General features: G+C 59.1%; 2 protein-coding genes across 2 annotated transcripts; one reads left to right on the top strand and one right to left on the bottom strand.

The window, feature by feature from the left end:
- Positions 1–2,864: 2,864 nt before the first annotated feature.
- On the top strand, positions 2,865–16,657 carry CABLES2 (Cdk5 and Abl enzyme substrate 2). Its single transcript, XM_063110712.1, has 10 exons — positions 2,865–2,876; positions 8,777–8,848; positions 8,948–9,040; positions 10,206–10,283; positions 11,073–11,181; positions 11,668–11,821; positions 12,290–12,393; positions 12,701–12,807; positions 13,901–14,105; positions 14,338–16,657. The coding sequence occupies exons 2-10, from the start codon at positions 8,838–8,840 to the stop codon at positions 14,476–14,478; spliced, it is 1,002 nt and encodes a 333-aa protein (XP_062966782.1). The 5' UTR covers positions 2,865–2,876; positions 8,777–8,837; the 3' UTR covers positions 14,479–16,657.
- A 132-nt stretch (positions 16,658–16,789) lies between these two features.
- On the bottom strand, positions 16,790–17,983 carry RPS21 (ribosomal protein S21). Its single transcript, XM_063110725.1, has 6 exons — positions 17,925–17,983; positions 17,751–17,813; positions 17,587–17,650; positions 17,416–17,487; positions 16,938–16,993; positions 16,790–16,851 (listed from the first exon to the last, which is right to left on the bottom strand). The coding sequence occupies exons 2-6, from the start codon at positions 17,798–17,800 to the stop codon at positions 16,842–16,844; spliced, it is 252 nt and encodes an 83-aa protein (XP_062966795.1). The 5' UTR covers positions 17,801–17,813; positions 17,925–17,983; the 3' UTR covers positions 16,790–16,841.
- Positions 17,984–18,990: the final 1,007 nt, after the last annotated feature.

Here is an 18,990-nt window from a genome sequence, read left to right as displayed (position 1 = left end):
CCAGGAGACCAGGAAACCACTCCCTCGCAGGGAGCAGAACAAAGCCAGCTTCTCTGCTTGTTTGCTGAGTGTTAATGGCACCACAGTGTCCTCGGGGAAGGGACTGGGGGGGTCAGTGACAGAGCATGTGCACCTGCCCTGGCCCAGAGCCCCCTCCTCAAGGGCACGCTCCTGAGCCCTTTGCCCCAAGTCTGCCACCGACTGCTCTGCCATCAGTTCAGCCACAGGGCAGCTGGGCCAGGATTCCACCAGCAACGCTGGGGGCTGTCTGCTCCCTCAGCAGTGCCACCGTGAAAGGACGCACAGCACCTCTGAATTCCACGGGAGGAACTTAAGGAACAGATTCCTGGACCCCATTCACACCCACCAAACTGGGATCGTGGGGGTGGGCCTGGCAGTCTGTTTTAAGAAGCCCCCAGGGGTAACTGCCTATATGGGAAGTTTGAGAACTGCCCTTTCCAGGGCAAAGACAGAGGAACTGACACCTGTGGGCAAAGGGCAACGGTGCTGGATCAGGGTCCCATGGAGGCGAGATGGCATGGAGAGAAGCCGTCCCTGGGCAGGTCAAGGAGGGTGGCATCTGAAACCCAAATCTGGGTTTTGAGGGATGAACAGGAGTGGGCTGAGGAGACACAGGGTTTCTGGGAAGTTCGCTAAGACCAACTCTAAAGGTCAGCAGAAGAGAAAGGGGGTGCCAGGCGGAGGCAACAACCAGGCAGTCAACCGAGGGCCAGGCCTGCAGTCAGGGCATGTGCCCTGCCATGCCCTCAGGGGTGTCCAGACAGAACCCTGCACCTGACACCTGGCAAGAGGTCAGGGTGGGGACCAAAGGAAAACTCAAGACCAAAAGTGAGTGAGGGCAGCCTCCCTGGCCAAGCTAGGGCAGGAGTGACCGTACGCGCCTGTAGGAACGACAGGACATGGGGTGATGGCCGGGCTGGGGTGACACAGGCCTGGCTGGAGGGGGTGCACACTGCCTCCCACCTTGCTGACATCTGCTGTCTGCCTGCTGGCCCGAAAGGCCAGAGCCATCGAATCCCTGAGAGGGAAGTCTGGGTGTGTGTGGAATCAGCCTGCTGTTAAAGGTCGCTTTGATTTCTCCAAACTCAAATATAACAAAAGCTGTGTGCTTCACACACGCTGGCCTGCAGGCTGGGGTTGGCTGCTGGCACCCAGTGAGGGAGTGCACCAACCCCGGGAAGGAAACCACTCACCCACTCCGTGTCCCTCCAGCCCCCGCAAAGCTTGACATGGGGCCAGCTGCCAAGCAGGGCCTGGCTCCACTACTGCAGAGGCCGGCATGGACGAGGAGCCGGGTGCCCTTATCTCCCCCTCTGATCCCAGCTCCTCTGTCAGCTGCCCCTACTCTGTCAGGGTCCTCCTCCTGGGCAAGGACTGAGGGCCCCAGTGTACCTTGCCTTGCCCAACTCTCTACGGTTCAAGTTAGCACCCCCATTTACAGATGGAGACGCTGAAGCTCAGGGAGGTAATTTATTCGCCTGGGGTCGCCCCCAGGAAGTGGTAGAGCCGATGGAGCCTGGATCTGGGCCCCGACACCCCGGTGTCCTTCAGCGCACAGTCCTTCAATCTCAAACGCCACTCCCAGGGGCACCTGGCGGCACACACTTGGTCCCCACCGCACACCTGGGCCAAGCCCCGCGTTCTACCTGACGGGTAGCTGCCCACCTCCTTCCCAGGAACGACAGGGCCCTTGAAGGAGATTTGGAAAGGGATAGAGGACAAGACAGGGCCCTCGGCAAGCCAGCTTGCCACGGTAAAGGAAGGCGACAGAAGGGAGAAGTAGGTGGGGGCCTGCCCGGGAGCCAGGGGGTCCCGGGGGGGGGGTAGGGGGACTTGCTCATCATGCATTTCCCACCAAGCAGGAGTCCCCCACCCCGGCGCCTGGCCCAGGAGCGGCCGGAGGGAGGCCCCCAGTGGGGCTGCGCTGCCCGGCCCGACCCAGTGTCATGCGACAGTACCCGCAGCAGAGCGGCCCCACTCAAAGATAAGGCAGCCAGCTGGACCGAGGGCGGGTGGGCTCCCCGCCGGCGGCACACGTGGCTCGGGGGGCTCCAGAGGCCGCAACTGAGCGCAACGGCAGGGGACCCGGGTGCAGAGAGTAAACTGAGGCCCGGCACAACGCTGGCTCAAGGTCACTTTGCGGCTGAGGGACGCCGGACTTTGCGATCCGGGCAGGTGCCTTCCCCCTCAGACCCTCGGTCTCTTCTTCGGTTGACGAGGGAGGCCGGGTGCACGCCCTTCCGGGGAGCGCGCGGCCCCTGGAGGGGGCGCCATGCACACGAGGCGCCTCCCAGGCGGGAGGCGGCCAGACCCAGCTTCGGCCCGCCCAGACACACACAGCCCGGAAGGGAGAAGTGAGCCGGACCAGCCTCTAGGACCCGGGGGATCTCCCCCGAGCGCCGCGCCGGCCAATGGGCGGGCGCGACGACGCTATATTTGCATGCGGGCGCCGGGGCCAATGGGTGGCGGCGACGGCGCGGTATTTGCATGCGGGCGCGGCGGTGCAGTCGGAGCATGGCCGCGGCGGCGGCGGCGGGTGGTTCCGCGGGCCCCGCTCCCGGCCCCGCCAGGGCCCTGCCGGCGCTGCGGAGGCGCGCGGATTCGCGGCGCCGCCAGGCCGCGCTCTTCTTTCTCAACAACATCTCCCTGGACGGGCGGCCCCCGAGCCTGGGCCCGGGAGGAGAGAAGCCGCCGCCGCCGCCGCCCGCCGAGGCCCGCGAACCGCCCGCGCCGCCGCCCGAGCCGCCCGCCGGCCTCCCGGGGTTGCCTGCCCGCGCCGCCGCGCCCCCCGGCCTGCTCAGCCCCACGCAGGCGCCCACCGGCCTCGGCCTCGGCCTGGACGGGCAGCGCCAGAGGTGAGTGCCGCGGCGGGCCGGCCTGGGGGCGCGGGGCCAGGGTCACCTGGGGTCGTCAGCCCAGGATGCAGAGATGGGGGTCACCTGGGGCCATCAGTCCATGACTCAGGGATTGGGGTGACCTGGGGACTATCAGCCAGGACTTGGGGGTCAGGGCCCAGATGGGTCAGCACAGGACACTGGGGATGGTACCCAGGATGTGGGGTCGGGGTCACTGGGACCTCATCAGCCCAGGATTCAGGGGTCAGGGCCACCTTGGGACCGTCAGCCCAGGACTCGGGGATCAGGGTCACCTGGGTCTTGTCAGCCCAGGACTCGGGGTTCAGGTGACCTGGGGACCTGTCAGCCCATAATGCAGAGGTTGGGGTCACCTGGGGCCATCAGTCCTAGACAGTGTGTGTGTCAGGGTGACCTGGGATTCCGTCAGTCCATGACACAAGGATTGGAGTGACCTGGAGACCATCATCCCAGGACTCGGGGGTTGAGGTCACCTGGGGCCTGGAAATAGAATTGGGGTGTCCTGGAGCTCTGTCGAGGCTTGCCTCATGCCTTATCAGCCCCCAGATGTGAGTCAGCCCCTTCCCTTCCCCTTGGCCTTCAAGACCCTATTCAGATGCCCTTCCTGCCCCCCACGGTTGCACCTGCCCTCACCGGAAGTCATCCCTCCTTGGGCTCTACTGCTGCGTTTGTGGTGCCAGCCTTGTGTCCAGGAGTCGTTGCCCCTCCCCTGTCAGGAGGCAGGCCCCCAGAATAAGGACTGTCCATTTCTCTCTGTACCCCCAGGCCTAGTTGCTGAGGGAGGGAGGGGTGGCTGGCCTAGCACAGGGGACTGCTAGCTGCCTACCGGGCTGAGAGTTCTGGGATCAGTTGTTTCTCCAGACATGAAAAGAATTCCGAGAGTCCTAGAGGTAGTCCCAAAGTATCCATCATGAGTGTGATGATTTGACCCAGGCTCTGGGAACAGACCTGGGTTTGAATCCTAGCTCCACCACTCTGTAGCTCTGAGACCTTGAGCAGGGGGCGTGGCCACTCTGGGTCTCAGTCTCCTCCTCTGTGAAATGGGGATTGCGTTAAGCACTGCTTGCCTGAGGTCGGATGCATGTCAGGGCTTAGCGAGGTGCATGGCAGTGGTCAGGGCCAGCCAAGTGGAGCCTCCCATTACCACAGAGCTGCCCAGGGAGTGCCCACGTCGCAGCCCTCCATGGAGCATTTGTATTTCACACCTGAGGCTCATTCTGGTGCGGTGTTTTCTGCTAAGCCAGTGAGTGAATCATGAAATCCTTGTTTTTCTCATAGAATTAACAGTTTATTTTCATTTTAAACATTGTGGTTACTTAACGCCCAAGAGCAAGCTGGATCCGTGGGCTTCCTGGCTGGGCTGGAAGCGGGTGTCCAGGTGCTCCGCTGGCAGCGGCTCCTGCGGTGCCCTCCTCCTGCCTCTCCTCCCTGGGAGGCCCTGTGTGAGGTTCCTGGGGCTGCTGAAACACAGCACCACAACCCCGGCGGCGCACAGCAACAGCAGTTTATTCTCCCCTGGTTCTAGAGGCCAGAAGTCCAGCATCAAGGTGGGCCAGGGCTGTGCTCTCTGCAAAGGCTCTGGGGAGGGTCCTTCCTGCCTCTTCCAGGTCCTGGTGGCTCCAAGCATTCCCTGGCTGGTGGCCACATGGCTCCAGTTTCTGCCTCGGTGTCCACATGTCCTCTTCTTGTGTGTCTGTGTCTTCGTGTGGCATTTTCCTCTTCTTATAAGGACACCAGTTACTGTATTAGCACCCCCCATGACTTCATTTAACTCCTCTGCTAAGACCCTGTCCCCATCTAAGGTCCCCTTTACAGGTACTGGGGGTTAGGACTAACATATCTTCTGGGAGGACACAGTTCAAGCCATAGCCACCCTGGTTCGTGTCCACAGTGCTAATGAGGGGGAAGGTGACATCCCTACACACGAATGACTCTCTGCAAATCACAGACACATCCAGCCCAGCAAAGAGCCAAGAGGTAGCCCTGAGGCAGGAGGCTTTGCAGTGCTCTCTGGGAGCAGAAACCCTCCCATTCTGAGGAAGGGCCTGGGATGGTAGCCGTAGGTGTGGCCTGCTGTCTCCGCCAGGAGCCACTAAGCATCCGGGAGCTACTGGGTGCCTGTGCCAATTAACCCAGTTTCAGTCTAGCATCTGGCAGTTTGTTTATAGCACTGATTTGGAGGTTTCTTGCTCTCCAGCTGGAAAACAACTGGAGGTGGTTGGCTGAGGTTGGAACCTGTAGGTACATTACCCAGAAGTGGCCAGAGCCTTGCAGGGACCAAGGCCTGGCCCTCAGGCCCTCCCTGCCCAGGGACCCCATGCTGCAGGGCCCAGGACTCCCAGTCAGGCTATGCTAGAACTGGGAGCTTTGCTTTGCCTGGGCCTTGGTGAGACAGGGGTACCCAAGACCATCCATTCACTCAAAAAACACACCCCAAGGGTCTGTGACATGCCAGGCACAATGGTCAGACCAGCGTCCAGCCAGGCAAGATCTCTGCCCACACCTTCCTGGGTTCAGGTGTCATTAGTGCTGGAGCATGTCGGCCATGGGTCGCAGGGGCACATTCACTTTGGTGGAGGGTGCCAGCTGTTCCCGCATTGTCTGACCCCACTTACAAGATTATTCCAGCAGGCTTCTATGTGGTCAGTGGCTTCCATGGCCAGCCTGAGCCCCATGTGGCCCCTTCCATGGGCTTGGGTTTCTAATGGTGACTTGGTCTTCAGATCTCAGGGAGGTGACACTTCCTGTCCTCTTCTGGATTATTCTTCAGTTACAGTGTAAAGAAAGTCTATCAGGCACTAGAAACCACGGTTAATAAGTAGCGACTTCTCTTGCTGTCTGTGAGCGTGGCTGGGGGTAGAGGATGGGGCAGCACGTGTTGGCACCCAGTCGTAAAGGGGGATTCTGAGTTGGGCCAGCAGGTCGGTTAAATGGGGTGGCCACCCCGCCCTCTTGGCAGCCTCCCCCCACCCATGATCTCTTTTTCCCAAAAGATCCCAAAAGTCAGAGGCAGGCAGCTCTGGGTCGGTCACCGCCATGGTTGGGGACCATGCATAGACACCATCCTGGGTTACCCTAGCATGACCGGGCAGGAGGGGCTCCTGGGACCCCCTGGGCTTTGTGTTTGCACAAATGTATTAGCTGAGGCAGTAGAAAGCCCAAACTCTGCAATTTTTGATTTGTTTGCTTGTTTTTAGCCTTTTTTTTTTTTTCTGACCAGCAAGGGAATCTTAACCCTTGATTTGGTGTTGTCAGCACCATGCTCTCCCAAGTGAGCTAACGGGCCATCCCTATATAGGGATCCGAACCCGTGGCCTTGGTGTTATCAGCACCACACTTTCCCGAGTGAGCCACGGGCCAGCCCTAGCATTTTTAAAATTGAGGTGAAGTATGGTACGTTGAGAGCTAAAGGACATAGACTGTGGGTGTACGGCTTGATGTGTTTCCATGGGCTCACCCCCCTGTCCTCCACTGCTGGACATGCAGACATCCCCTTGGGAGGACCTCCCCCCAACAAGGCTGACTTGTGTCGTCATGTGCGCACACCCGTGGCCGTGTTGCCATGTCTCCATGGCCTGGGCAGTCATGCAGTCCGCATTGGGGATTCCCAGCCCATCTTCCAGATGGGCTGGGCCACAGACACGGTCCCTGGATCACCACTGTGTTTGCAGTGGCCGTCCTGCTGGCCTGGTATTTAGAGTTGTGACAGTCCTGCCCTGGGAGGGAAGCACCTCCATCATTCTCCCACAAACGCCACCTCCCGTGGGGGCAGGGAGGAGAGGCCGGAATCAGCGCCCCCACATTTGGCCAACCCTGGTCTCCTGACCCACATTTGGGCACTGCCATCAGCACTGTCAGAATCTTTTGGACCCAAACCAAAAAACATTACCTGGAATGGAGACTGGGTTCACAAACTGAACAATCGGGAAAACAGTGCCAGGGCACCTTTATTCCAGCTAACACTGGCGGGGCGTGTGGCAGATGGAGGTGGAGGGCAGGGTGTCCAAACGGCTAGAACCCAGACTGCCCACTTGGGCTCAGGACCCCACCACACCTCTTACCAGCTGCGTGGTCTCAAGCCAGTTGCTGAACTCTGTGCCTCAGTTTCCCCATCTGTAAACTGTGGGTAAGAACACTGCCTTACCTCTTAGAATTGTTTTGAGGGTTGAGTTTACAAATAAAATGCTTAGGGGCTGGCCAATTAGCTCAGTTGGTTAGTGCACAGCCTTATAACACCAAGGTCAAGAGTTTGGTTCCCCATACCAGCCAGCCGCCAAAAAAAATAAATACACAAATAAAATGCTTATAAAAAAGGAAAAGAAAGAAGAAAATGACAGTGAAGATCTGCGGAACCAACTGGGAACAGACCTTGAAAGCTTGAGGAGAAAACATGCATCGTAAGTCCACCGTGAGCAGAAGTTACAGGAGGCAAGTTGGGCAGCAGAGGTCACACCCCACCCACAGCTCTGCCAGACTGTGGGCCAGGGCCACCAGGGAGCCTCAACACTGACTGCGCCACCAGAAAGGCCACCTAGGAACCCCTGGCTTCCGCCAACACCTCCACAGCCTTGCAAATGAACCTTGCAGGAGCCACCTGGGTAATTACCTGAGGCGTGAGCCTCAAGGAGGCCACACGGGGCAGTCCTCAGGGCCAAGCGCTTAGGGCAGAGCACGTCCTCTCCCTCTCCGGGGACAGACCCCACATCTCCAACTCAGCCAGCTGCTTTTCCCAGTGTGCGTTCTACACATCCAGCCTCCAGTGGGGCAGGCCTGTCGCCATCACCCAGCAGGGGGTCAGCACCTGCCTGGCCCCTCCCTGGGACCCTTAGGACAGCCAGATGTCTTCTGCCAGACATGCCTCCCAGCCTGCAGCCGAGCTCTCAGCCTCTCCACTGCCCCTGCAAAGGCCCCTTGACCCTGCTGGCCTGGCTGGCCTGAGGGCTACCAGCCCCACACTGTCCCTCTCCCAGGCTCCCCAGCCCACTCTGCAGCCCGGCCAACAGGTCCCTGCCCCACCACAGGCTGGGGCGGGCGGATGCTCAGCTCTCTCTGCAGATGGAAGCACCCAGCATTTTATTGGATCTGTTTTCAGTTCCTTTGCTGTCACCAATCTCCTGTTGCCTTTGTCCTTTAAAAGACTTAAAAATTACTTTGTAAGTAAAAAAACGAAAGGATGGATTTTGGTATTTGGGTGACAGCCTTAAAATTGACGAGGACCACACTGGCAGTGTGACCTTGGACAGGTGTCACCCTCTGCACGAGGGATGTCACTGCTGCCACCTTGAACTCTCGAGTCGGCATGAGACGATGGCTGTAAGAGGCACGGGTACAGTCTGTCCCTGCCACAGCTCCTGGAGACCAGTACTGCTCTTGGCAGGAGGCTTGTGGCAAGGGTATGGTGTGTGTGGGGACCTGGATGCAAGGCTGGCTCCACAAGGGAGGTGGCTTGCCCGCACCAGGCCTCGTGTAGACCAGGGGTCCTGCCTTGAGGAAGGTGCTGGCCTGGTGGCCACAGCTCCTAAAAATGACCCCTCAGCAATGAGTTTTCCTCCCTTCCCCAGGAACAGGGCCTGGCTCCCACGTACTGGGGGTGACCACTGCTTCATGTGACGAGCCACACACTGTTACCCGGCCTCACAGGGGCAGGTCCGGGCCTGTGGGGACCTCCAAGCGGGTGTTTCTCAGGCTGAGTGCCCCTCTATGGGCAGGGAAGGTTGGCTTGTCCTGTCCTGTCTGAGGAGCCTGTCCTGCAGGGCCACTGGTCCCCAAAGAGGAGCTCTCTTGAAGCCTCTTAGCCCCGTGGGTGCAGCTTGGCCAAGGGCTGGCTCTGCTGAGGAGTACCCCAAGGCAGGTGACACCGAGGCCTCGGTTCTTCCCCGCAGGAGGCGCGTCACCTCTCAGCGCTGCTCCCTGGAGTTCCTGGAAGATGCGGCTGGATGCACCATGGTGCAGAGGTTTGCACCCCACCCCACGCGCTTGGGCTGCCATGATCCTGGGGGCTGAGGGAGGGTCTGAGAGGGCGAGGGCCGCCTGCTTTCATCTGTCCCTTGCAGAACCAAACACACATCTGGGTCACCAAGACACAAAGGCCTGAAGAAGACACACTTCATCAAGAACATGAGGCAGTATGACACCAAGAACAGCAGGTGACAGCAAGGCCAGCAGCGCCCTGCCCGCCATGTCCATTAGGGCGGACCCGCCCCCCCATGACCCTCACCTTCCTGTGGATTCACGGAGCTCGGGCAGGTCTCCGGCACATTCACAGCATGTCCATGGCAAGCCCTCCCTCAGCCGCCTTCACCAAAGTGCCCAAGTGGAGGGAAACTGGGAAAAGAAATGGGTGTGGCAATGCAATGTGCCAGAAGAGGAGGGCTTGGTGGTACTTGGGAGCACAGAGGGAAAGCTAAACCAGACCTGGAGTAGAGCAGCAGCTGGTGCCCAGGCTCGGCCCTGGGAAGCTGTGCACGGCTACACTGGGGGGCACCCCCCTGGCCCAGCCCCTTGCCTCCACACTGCCGGCCCTGACCCAAAGGGTCCCAGAGAGCTCCCCTTCCCACTGGAGGTCACCCTGCCAGGCAGCCACATCAGTGGTGACCATAGGTTTGGATGGACCCTCCTCCCCAGTCCTGCACATGGCATAGCAGCTGGGCCCAGTACAGCCCTCAGGCAGGCCCAAGCACTGGGCCTGGCTCCTGTCATCCCAACCAGAAGAGGTGGGGGGGGGGGCTCTCCACTGTCGTCCCTCTGCTGAGACATGGACCACGCAGGGCAGAGCCGCCGTCATGGGGGAGGAGAAGCTGTGGTCACGCTTCATGCTCCCAGGGCCCTGCTGCTCAAGGGCCATGGGACAGAGTCTCTGGTCAGCTTAGCTCTGGACGTAGATTGGGGCACTCTCTGGTGGCATTAAGCCCTGCCCCCTCCAGGACTGGCTCTGGGCAGACCTCGGTCTCACCGCCTGGTCCCCTCAGCCTTTCCCAGAGGAACCAAGATAGGACACGAGGCCTCCAGCCCCAATTGCATCCAGACGGGGAAGAGCCCTCCTGTTGTGCCGGCATGTGCAGCAGTGCCACAGGAGGGGACGCTCCTACTAACCACCTCTAGGGCTTCCATGTGACAGCTGGGGCGGCCAGACCTGCTGACACTGGCCCCCACCTCCTGGGCCCAGGAGTCCCCTCAGGAGGCTTGGACAATTTCTCATTACCTAAATTTAGGCAGGAAGGAATTTTCCACCAAAATGCCCATGGCCCTGGAAACAACACTGCCCTGTTGCCCTCCAGCACCCCCATTCTGAGCCTCCCACCCTCCCCACAGGATTGTGCTCATCTGTGCCAAGCGGTCCCTTTGTGCTGCCTTCTCTGTCCTACCCTATGGAGAAGGCCTGCGGATCAGGTGAGTGGTTCCCCCTGCTTTGCACACGCACATGCACATGACTGGGCAGAACCCAAAGCCCTGGTCCCTGCCAAGCCTGGCATGCAGAGGCACCAGTGTGGACCACACCATCAAAGCGAAGGCCGTGAGTAGCCCGGCCGTGGGTGGCTCACTTGAGGGTCAGCAGCCCAGCTTGTCTCAGGAGCTCTGAGTGGCCATTTCCAGCCCTTGTTCTCTGGGAGGGGCAGGATCTCTGTCCATGCTGTCTGTCTGCTATAGCTTGCCTGGGATGTTCCTCTCCCTCTTGTGGACACGGCTGTGCGTCCTCGTAACCAGCGCAGGCAACGGTCCCATGTGTAATTCAGGGAAGGAGGAGATGGCTGTTGGGGTGGAGACAGCATTATGTGTTACCCTGGCATAAGAATGGAATAGTCAGTGAGAGAGACACCTCATCTGCGTGGGAAGCAGCCGACCCCCAGGGCTTGAGTCAACCTCCCAGGGAGTGTGAGCTTGGGGTGGGTGGTATCCACACCTAGCAAGCAAATTTGGGGTGAGGTCAAGGTCACTGCTGCAGACCTGGGGTGTTTTAACGGGCAGCTTCTGTTGCTGGGGAGAAGTGAGGCTTAAGTGCTCCTCGACACGGGTCTTGCTGGTCCTGCCAGTGCCACTTTTCCTCCAAAGAGGGACCATGTAGGTGCCGATCCCATGGGCGCTTCTGCGTGGGTGCATGGGAGCAGCCCAAGCTTGGTTCCTGCCCGCCAGCTCGCAGGCAGAACGGCCGTAGCCTCTCTCCTCTCCCACGCGTTGCAGTGACCTGAGAGTGGACAGCCAGAAGCAGAGACATCCATCTGGGGGCATTTCCGTTTCTTCCGAGATGGTCTTTGAGTTGGAAGGCGTTGAGCTGGGAGCCGATGGAAAGGTAAGAGTCCCTTATGGGCTGGCGCCAGACAGGGCTGGAGGGTGGGCATGGATTGCAGGCTGGCACCTGGAGGTGGACGTGCTAGGTCACGAGGCTGCAAGGGGGAGTGGCCACACTGCCCTATAAAGACGGGCCTGTGGAGCCTTTATCCACAGGTCCCTTGCAGCCGACTGTAAGCTGCGGCCACGGCCAGGCGTCTCCGGCACCTCCACTGTTGGCATTAGGAGCCTGCACACTATCCACCCTTCAGAGGCAGGAAGAACATCAAGGTGCTGCAGATCCCAGAGAAGGATGGGGAAGGCAGTGTTCTGGAAGGTTCTTGTGAGCGAGCAGCTTGAGCTCCAGGGCTGCCTCCACACCTCAATCCGAGTTGTATCCTTTGTGCTCTGGATGGGGGCACAAGTGCCTCCCTGCAGACAGCAGAGCTGGCCTTGACCTTCTGGTCATGGGAAGCAGGACTGAGCCCTGACGTGCTTGCTCTTCCAGGTTGTGTCATATGCGAAGTTCCTGTATCCTACCAACGCCCTGGTCGTGCACAAGGGTGACAGCCACGGCCCACTGCCCCAGCCTCGGACCAGCATCCCCCGGGCTCTGCCAGGGTCAAGACACAAACCTGCCCCTGCCAAGTCAGTGCCAGCCGGTACAGAGCTAGGTAGCCCATGTGCCCTGACCACGGCACAGAATGGGGTGGCCCACGTGCACAGGGATGGCAGCAGCACTGGCCAGGCTGGGGACAGCTGCGTGGCTGGCAGCACCAATGAGCCACGAGCAAGTCCACAGCCCTCGGTGCAGACAGCCTGGGCTGGGAGCAGGGTCAGAAGGTGGCCTCTTGGAGAAACCACTGCAGACAGAACCCACGGTTCTGGGCTTCACCTGAGCCAGGCAGTGGGGAGGAACTACATCCACAGATCTCTCTGGGGAGGGGCCCCTATCAGAATGTCCTTTTCTTTACCCCAAGCTTCGGCCCTTGGGGAGGGAAGGAATGGTGGCCTGAAGCCCCCAGACCCAAGGAACTTCACTCCCCCTTGTCCCACTGTCCTGGCCCCAGCCACCTCCCCTCAGGGCTTGACAGTTCTGATGGAGGCTCAGTGGCTGGCTCTGCTCACAGGGAGCGACGGGGGAGACACCCTGGAGTACAACCCCAACCTCCTGGACGATCCACAGTGGCCCTGCGGCAAGCACAAGCGGGTCCTCATCTTCGCGTCATACATGGTGAGCACTCTCCCTCTGACCCCGAGTGCTGCTGTGGGTCAGAGCACTTGGGGGCGGCTGTGGCTGCAGCCCACCGGGGGTCAGCCCTGGGGGCTGGGCAGGCTGGGTCTTCCCCTCGGAAGACACACGGACCCTGGTGTCTTCTTAAGCCATTTAGTTCTCAGAGATGGGGTGCTTCTCTGAAGCCACCACGTCCTCCTGTGAGCAGTCACAGGCTAGTGTGGAATCCGCCCTCGCAGGGGCCTGGGGAGGTGGGCCCAGGGCTGCTGAGGGGCAAGCCCGACCCTGCTCTGCTTTTCTGTTGCAGACCACGGTGATTGAATACGTGAAGCCCTCAGACCTCAAGAAGGACATGAACGAGACCTTCAGGGAGAAGTTTCCGCACATCAGACTAACACTGAGCAAGATTAGGAGGTGAGGCTGAGGTGGTTGCCGTGGTGGGGGACACCCTCGCAAACCCATGTCTGGTCATCCTAGGAGGCCTCTCCACTCCAGTTTCTGGTAGGTTCTCTGGAGCTCGACAAATCCAGTTGCCACCCTTTCCCAACCCCTCCCTGCACCCAGGCCAACAGCAGCAGTTCTTCCTGCCCTCGCTGCTTGTCAGGCCCTGGCTCCACCTGCTCATGCCGCACAGCTCCCTGCCAGGGCCATGTCTCTGACATGACCCTCACAGCAGCCACAGCCTGTTCTCTGCAAAGCAGCTCAGGATCCTTTTAAAGCCCATGTTGGACGATGTCCCTCTTGTGCTTACACCCTCCCAATGTTGCCATTGTGCTCAGAGCAGACACTGGGGCTCTTATGTGGCACATACAGCCCCACCCCCTCCCCGTCCCACCCCACACAACACCTTGCTTCTCATCCCACCTGTGCCTTGTGTGTACTGCTGCCCTCACAGGGAGCCCAGAGGTGGCCACTGTGATTGTCTCCATTGATGGACTTGTCCAGGCCCACAGTGAGGAAGGGGTGGAGCTGCCCTGAGCCCAGGCCACCTGGCTTGAGTCAGGCTCCTGGCCACTGCCCTTCACTGGGTCCTGCCTTGCTGTGTGCTCCCCCAGCACCAGGACAGCAACCGCACTGATGTTCCAGAGGGCGGTCATGGGCCACACCCTGCCCCAGGGCCTTGGTATCTGCTCTTTCCCCAGCAGCCACCCACCACTCCCCTCTGCTCCCTTGAGGTCTCTTAAACTCATCCCCTCACTGGAAAGGCCGCTCCCCCTTACCCCCCAGCCCCCAAGAGCAGGGTCCATGAGGACAGTGTGGGCCACCCACGAGGACAGGCAGGAGCTGCTGTGAGCACCTAGCTGGGAAACAGGTGGAGGCCAGGATCTGGCCCACTCCCCGCACCAAGCCGTGTACCCTGGCACTGGCTGTGGCCCCAGGGGACGTGGTGCCTTTTCTCACGGCACAACCAAGTCACATTGCCCAGGCCGCTGGGAGGGCAGCCGCTTCCTCAGCCCCAGCCAGAGCCCATGCCCTGTCAGGACCTGGCTTCCATCTCCACCCACAGTTTGAAGCGGGAGATGCGGAACCTCTCTGAGGAATGCAGCCTGGAGCCCGTGACAGTGTCGATGGCCTACGTGTACTTCGAGAAGCTCGTCCTGCAGGGCAAGCTCAACAAGCAGAACCGCAAGCTGTGTGCCGGGGCCTGCGTGCTGCTCGCTGCCAAGGTCAGCAGTGACCTCCGCAAGAGCGAGGTGAAGCAGCTCATTGATGTGAGTACGTGGGTTCCATGGTGGCCACGCCAGCCAGCTCCAGCCCACCGTGGGTCTCCTCTCAGCCCAGCCTCAGGACCTCACTGACCACGGGACCCACCAAGGGGAGGGCTGTACTGTAGCTCGTGTGGCTAACAGCAAGCCAGTGCCACTGCCCCCTGCCCAGAGCCTGACTTCAGTGGGAGGTGCTGAGGCTGGCACCCTCCCCTAACCTCTCTCTTCTTCAATGCAGAAGCTGGAAGAAAGATTTCGATTCAATAGGCGTGATCTCATCGGCTTTGAGCTCACAGTGCTCGTGGCTCTGGAGCTTGCACTGTATCTTCCCGAGAACCAAGTATTGCCTCATTACAGACGCCTCACCCAGCAGCTCTAGCCCAAGCCGGGCGTGAGGTTGCTGTGCAGATGTGTCCTGCCACAGAAGCCCTCTAGCCCTCATCCCATCGGCCCCCTTCTGCACCCACCCTCCACAGCTGGCGCGAGGCTCGTTTCTTTACCCTGTTTCCTTGGAAAGGGGTATTGATTTCATTCCACACCTCCAGGGGTATTTCTGAGTTTTTTCCTAGATTTTTACATGAACGAAATATGGGGTTTTGTTATTGTCTCCATTTTCTGTGTCTGGCACGTTTGGTTTGTGTTGTGCGGTCAGCACTGTCACTGCTGATATGCAGCGTCTTCCTCCTTTACCTCACGGAACATTGCAGCCGTCACACCAGCGTTGCAGGGGAGATCGGGGTCTCTAGACCTCAGTGAACACTCTGGACTGCGAGTTCAACTCACGGAAGCATTAACCCAGGCATCTGATGTGGAAATGCCGCCACCTTCGCCACGTCGGCAGGAGGAGCTTTCGGTGCCAGGTTGAGACTGCAGAGCAGCCTCGTTTGTCTTGCTCTCATTTTTTGACTCTTGGACCTCTGTTTTCGGAGCATCATGTCACTGTGAAATCCTGACATCCATGTATTGCATACCCTGACAGGGATCAGCACAGATGCTAGCCCAGCCCATGCCAGGATGCACCCCCTGCCTGTCACCAGGAAAGCCCACCTCCCTCCACACTCCAGGCCCTCAGGACGACCGCCAGCTCCTGATTTGCCTAAGCGATTTTGTGATGGAGAAAAGTAACATTTTGGATTTGGTTCTGAATCTTTTAAGGGAACAAAAACTGGTTACATGAGGTCTGCTGAAGTTGTGACTGGAAACCACACTTGACCCTCAAGCAGGAGAACACTGACCCCTTCACAGCCCTTGGCACCCTCAAAGGGCTGGGTGTGTCAATGTCTTCCACCTAGGAGGAAGTAGACGCTGTCTGGGCCAACTCAGCCAGGGCAGACCACTGTGCTAAGTGGACCCCAAGCAGTGGTCACTGTCCCTTCTGTGCCCATCTTCAGCTTTTCAAAGTTTGTCTGAAGTTCTGGTGAGTTCTATGTGGTCTGCTTCTCCAGCTTGCTGCCCACCAAAACCACTCTGAAGAACCAAGAACTGTTGAGTTTTTCTTCATGGGCCAGTAGTCTCAAAAATAGCCATTCTGTTGGGGCCACCAAGCTGTCTTTCCTACCACTGTTCTATGAACCTGCTTGTCCCCCAGATAATACATTACATTCTGTTCATGCAGACTGGTGTTTCTGCAGAGATGCCAGCAGTGCTGATGACAGCACTCAGCTGCCAGCAACTCTACCCAGACCCCCACCAGAGGCACAGGACAGTCGCCCACCCACTCACTTCCTGCAGGCCCACACCCACCTGGTCCAGTGTTCCTTTTCCTTGAGCCACTCACCAGGACCTTGAGAACCAGCAACAACAGGAGTACATGAAGGAAGGGCAGCAGGTTGGAGGACAAACCAAAGCCCTTATTCTGACCTTATTTATTATGGAGTGTCTTGTAACTGTCTTCCTAAGCCAGGGATGGTTCCCTCACATCTGATGTGCACTCAAGAAGGGAGGACTCCACTGTGAAGCTGCTAAACTATGTGCAATGTTGGGCCTGAGCTGCAGGCAACTTTCCTATGAAAAGCAACCTGTTCTGCCGCTGACACAGCACCTCAAGGGCACTTCCACCTTACAAGCGCTACAAGGGGCTAATTTCCAAAAAACTTGTTCTGGTTTACAACCTACCCTCAAGGGACACATCTTCAAACTTTTCATATAGGTATTAACAGCAAGAAAGTGGCCAACCAACCCAACAATTTAAGTGTACTGACACAGTGAAACAGTCATTTATCAGACTGGTGCGTTTGAAGCCCTGCCTCTCATGTGTCCTTTTTAATAATGCCAGGAGCTGTTACTGTGTGTGTGGTATTCAAGGACTACTGCAACAAAGCCAGTAGTCAAAACCAAACCACAGCCTGAACCCATCATCCTCTAAAAGAAGTCCAGATGTCCAAGCTGTGTGGTGGTCAGCTGGGCTGTGACCACACAGAAGCAGACCTGGTGCAGTTTACTCAGCACCCAGCAGGAGTGGTGGCTATAAATGCGCAAGAGTAAACATGACCTCAGAATGCTTATTTGTCACAGATAACATATTTATGTTTTAAAGTAAAACTTGGTTTTGCAACATACTTAACAGGTTGTCTCCTGTCAGTTAACTAGCTACTGCCCATTCCTCTCACCTGTTCACAGCAACATGTCAGCCCAGTCTCCTCTCGAGCGCAAGGGAACAAGCCTACAGGCACAAAATGAACCCACACAGCTAGGGTTTCACTCTTTATTTATGACAAACATTCCACATCTATGACTCTCCACTCAGAAATTCCTAGAACAAGGAGAGAAGGGCAGTGTTAAAACCATGTCTCCGGAGAAGTCTTAGGCCACTGTGCCCAAACATTAGGACCCTCTTACTTTGAAACGATGCCATCAGCCTTCGCCAATCGCAGAATGGAGTCATCTGACTCACCCTTTAAAAAAAATACACACAGGATATTCCCACTACTGTTACTGAGAGGGTAGGTCCAGCCTAAGTTCTACCCAGTTGAACCAATGGAGAAACAGGCATTAGCAGTGAGCAGCCCTTCCTGGTCCCAACCTCAAGCCTGACTACAGGGAGGCCAGATGGGGCCTGTGACAACTGGCAGGGTCCTGGTTAAAGGCAGGGACTGCTGCCTGCCCGCCTGCCTGTTCTCTCAGATGAGTCCCTTCCTGGGCCGCTGAGCCCTTTTCCATCGACAGAAAGGGACGGGCAGGCAGCCAGCAGTCCCGTCTCCATTCAGGCCTCAGGAAAAGCAGGAAGAGGCCGCCAATGCTCATGTGCCCAGCCCCAGTCCACATTGTTCCTAAGTAGGGAGCCCACGTGAAGAGCACAGCGCAAGGAAACACTCACCATCCTGCGAATAGCCCCGCAGATGGCGTACGTTTTAAACTGGCCGTTAAATCTGCCGGTGACCTTGTCAACCTACGAAGAAACAAGGGTTCAAAAAGTGCTCACCCAAGTGCCGGCAGCTCTGACTCGGGGTTTCGGAGACAGCCAGCTCCAGCCCCTCCGCCCGCTCACCTCGGCCACGTTCATCTGGATGGACGCGTGGTCCTTGGCACCGATGATGCGGTTGCTGGCGGAGCTGCGGGGAAGCGGCGCGGTGAGCGGGGCGTGGAAGGGGCCGGGGGCTTGGAGGGGCGGTGAGGGGGCCGGGGTGCGCATGGACCAAGGAGGGCGCTCACCATTTCCGCGGAACGTACAGGTCCACGAACTCGCCGGCGTCGTTCTGCATGTTACGGCCGGGCCTGTAGAGTCACCGCGCGGCGCCATGAGGACGGCAGGGCCCGCGCCCCGAGCCCCCCCGCCCCCGCCCCCGCCCCCGGACCCCGGACCCCGGACCGCGCCGCGCAGCCTACCTGCTACTACCACGACGCGCGAGCACAGAAAGGAAGTAGCGCCTGCCCCGGAAGTGATATCAGCAGGCGGGGGGGGGGGGCAGGGCAGCGAGTGCTTCCGGGTTACGCCGCTACAGCGAGTCTGCGTGGTGTGTCCCTGCCACCACCGAGTGACGCACTTCCGCTTCCGGCGGGGGCGGACCCGCCGTGGGGGGCGCGGTCGACCCAGCGAGCGGCAGGGGCACCAAATCCTCCCCCCGAGTCCAGTGGGCGGGGGCAGGCCAGGGGCTGGGCAGAGGGCAGCTGCCGCGGCCCGCGGAGAGCCCGCCTCTCACAGGTCCCAGCGCCGGGGACAGGGCAGCAGCCGGGGCGGCCTTTTTGCAGAGCGCGTCGGCCTATGTACCAAAATGTCAGGTACATGCGCCTTGTCCCCGCAGACACCGAGAACGTAACCGCAGACAACAGAGCTGAGTACACGGAGTGTTCGCTGATGATAAGAACCAAGAGTGGGGACCGCCCAGTGGGGTCTTGAGGGAGGCTTTGGAGAAAGCCCCAAGCAAGCAAGGGCGGAAGAAGCAGGGCCTTTGCTGGGTCTTCTCTGGGGAGCGGGCGTCTCCCCAGCATGTAGAAGCCAACCCCTCGGGAAACCGAGGCCTGAGCGGGAAGGCACTTGGCCGAGCCTGGTGGCAGAACTAGGGCCACACCCCACAGCCCTAGCCACACCATCCCTTCCCTCCGCAAGGACCCCTCTTCTACCCTTCCCTTCCCAATTCCCACTCCCACTACCCAGTGCTCCACGGGCCAGTGTTGTCTGAGAAGTGCTTATGCCAGACCCGCTCCTGGTGCCCACGGTCCACTGATGAAAATAGAACATCCCAGACTGTGGAGCTAACATCCCAGAGTTGCCCTAGCACATATTCGAGGGAGTGTGCGCAGCAGTCTCTCAGCTAAAACATCCGCTTAGGACTTGGAGAAAGAAGGCCCCATGAGGATGGCTTAGGACCATGTGCATCCTGACTCCTACGCAAGCGCTGCCCGAAGCTGAGCCACAGGAGCGCCACAGGAGCATCTGGAAAGATGAGTGATT

The sequence above is a fragment of the Cynocephalus volans genome, chromosome 1 (assembly GCF_027409185.1).
Source record: "Cynocephalus volans isolate mCynVol1 chromosome 1, mCynVol1.pri, whole genome shotgun sequence".
NCBI lineage: Eukaryota > Metazoa > Chordata > Mammalia > Dermoptera > Cynocephalidae > Cynocephalus > Cynocephalus volans.
The sequence above is the reverse complement of the archived record's forward strand: the minus strand, read 5'-3'. Positions and strand labels throughout refer to the sequence as shown.

What these genes read in the sequence shown, in the direction of transcription:
- CABLES2 (XM_063110712.1), top strand. An exon ending in TATGACACCAAGAACAGCAG is followed by an intron (nt 9,041 to 10,205) that starts GTGACAGCAAGG and finishes CCCTCCCCACAG; the next exon opens with GATTGTGCTCATCTGTGCCA. An exon ending in TGCCAAGTCAGTGCCAGCCG is followed by an intron (nt 11,822 to 12,289) that starts GTACAGAGCTAG and finishes CTCTGCTCACAG; the next exon opens with GGAGCGACGGGGGAGACACC.
- RPS21 (XM_063110725.1), bottom strand. Translation starts at nt 17,800, where the DNA reads ATGCAGAACGACGCCGGCGAGTTCGTGGACCTGTACGTTCCGCGGAAA. An exon ending in CTGTACGTTCCGCGGAAATG is followed by an intron (nt 17,651 to 17,750) that starts GTGAGCGCCCTC and finishes GCTTCCCCGCAG; the next exon opens with CTCCGCCAGCAACCGCATCA. An exon ending in GCGGGGCTATTCGCAGGATG is followed by an intron (nt 16,994 to 17,415) that starts GTGAGTGTTTCC and finishes TTTTTTTTAAAG; the next exon opens with GGTGAGTCAGATGACTCCAT.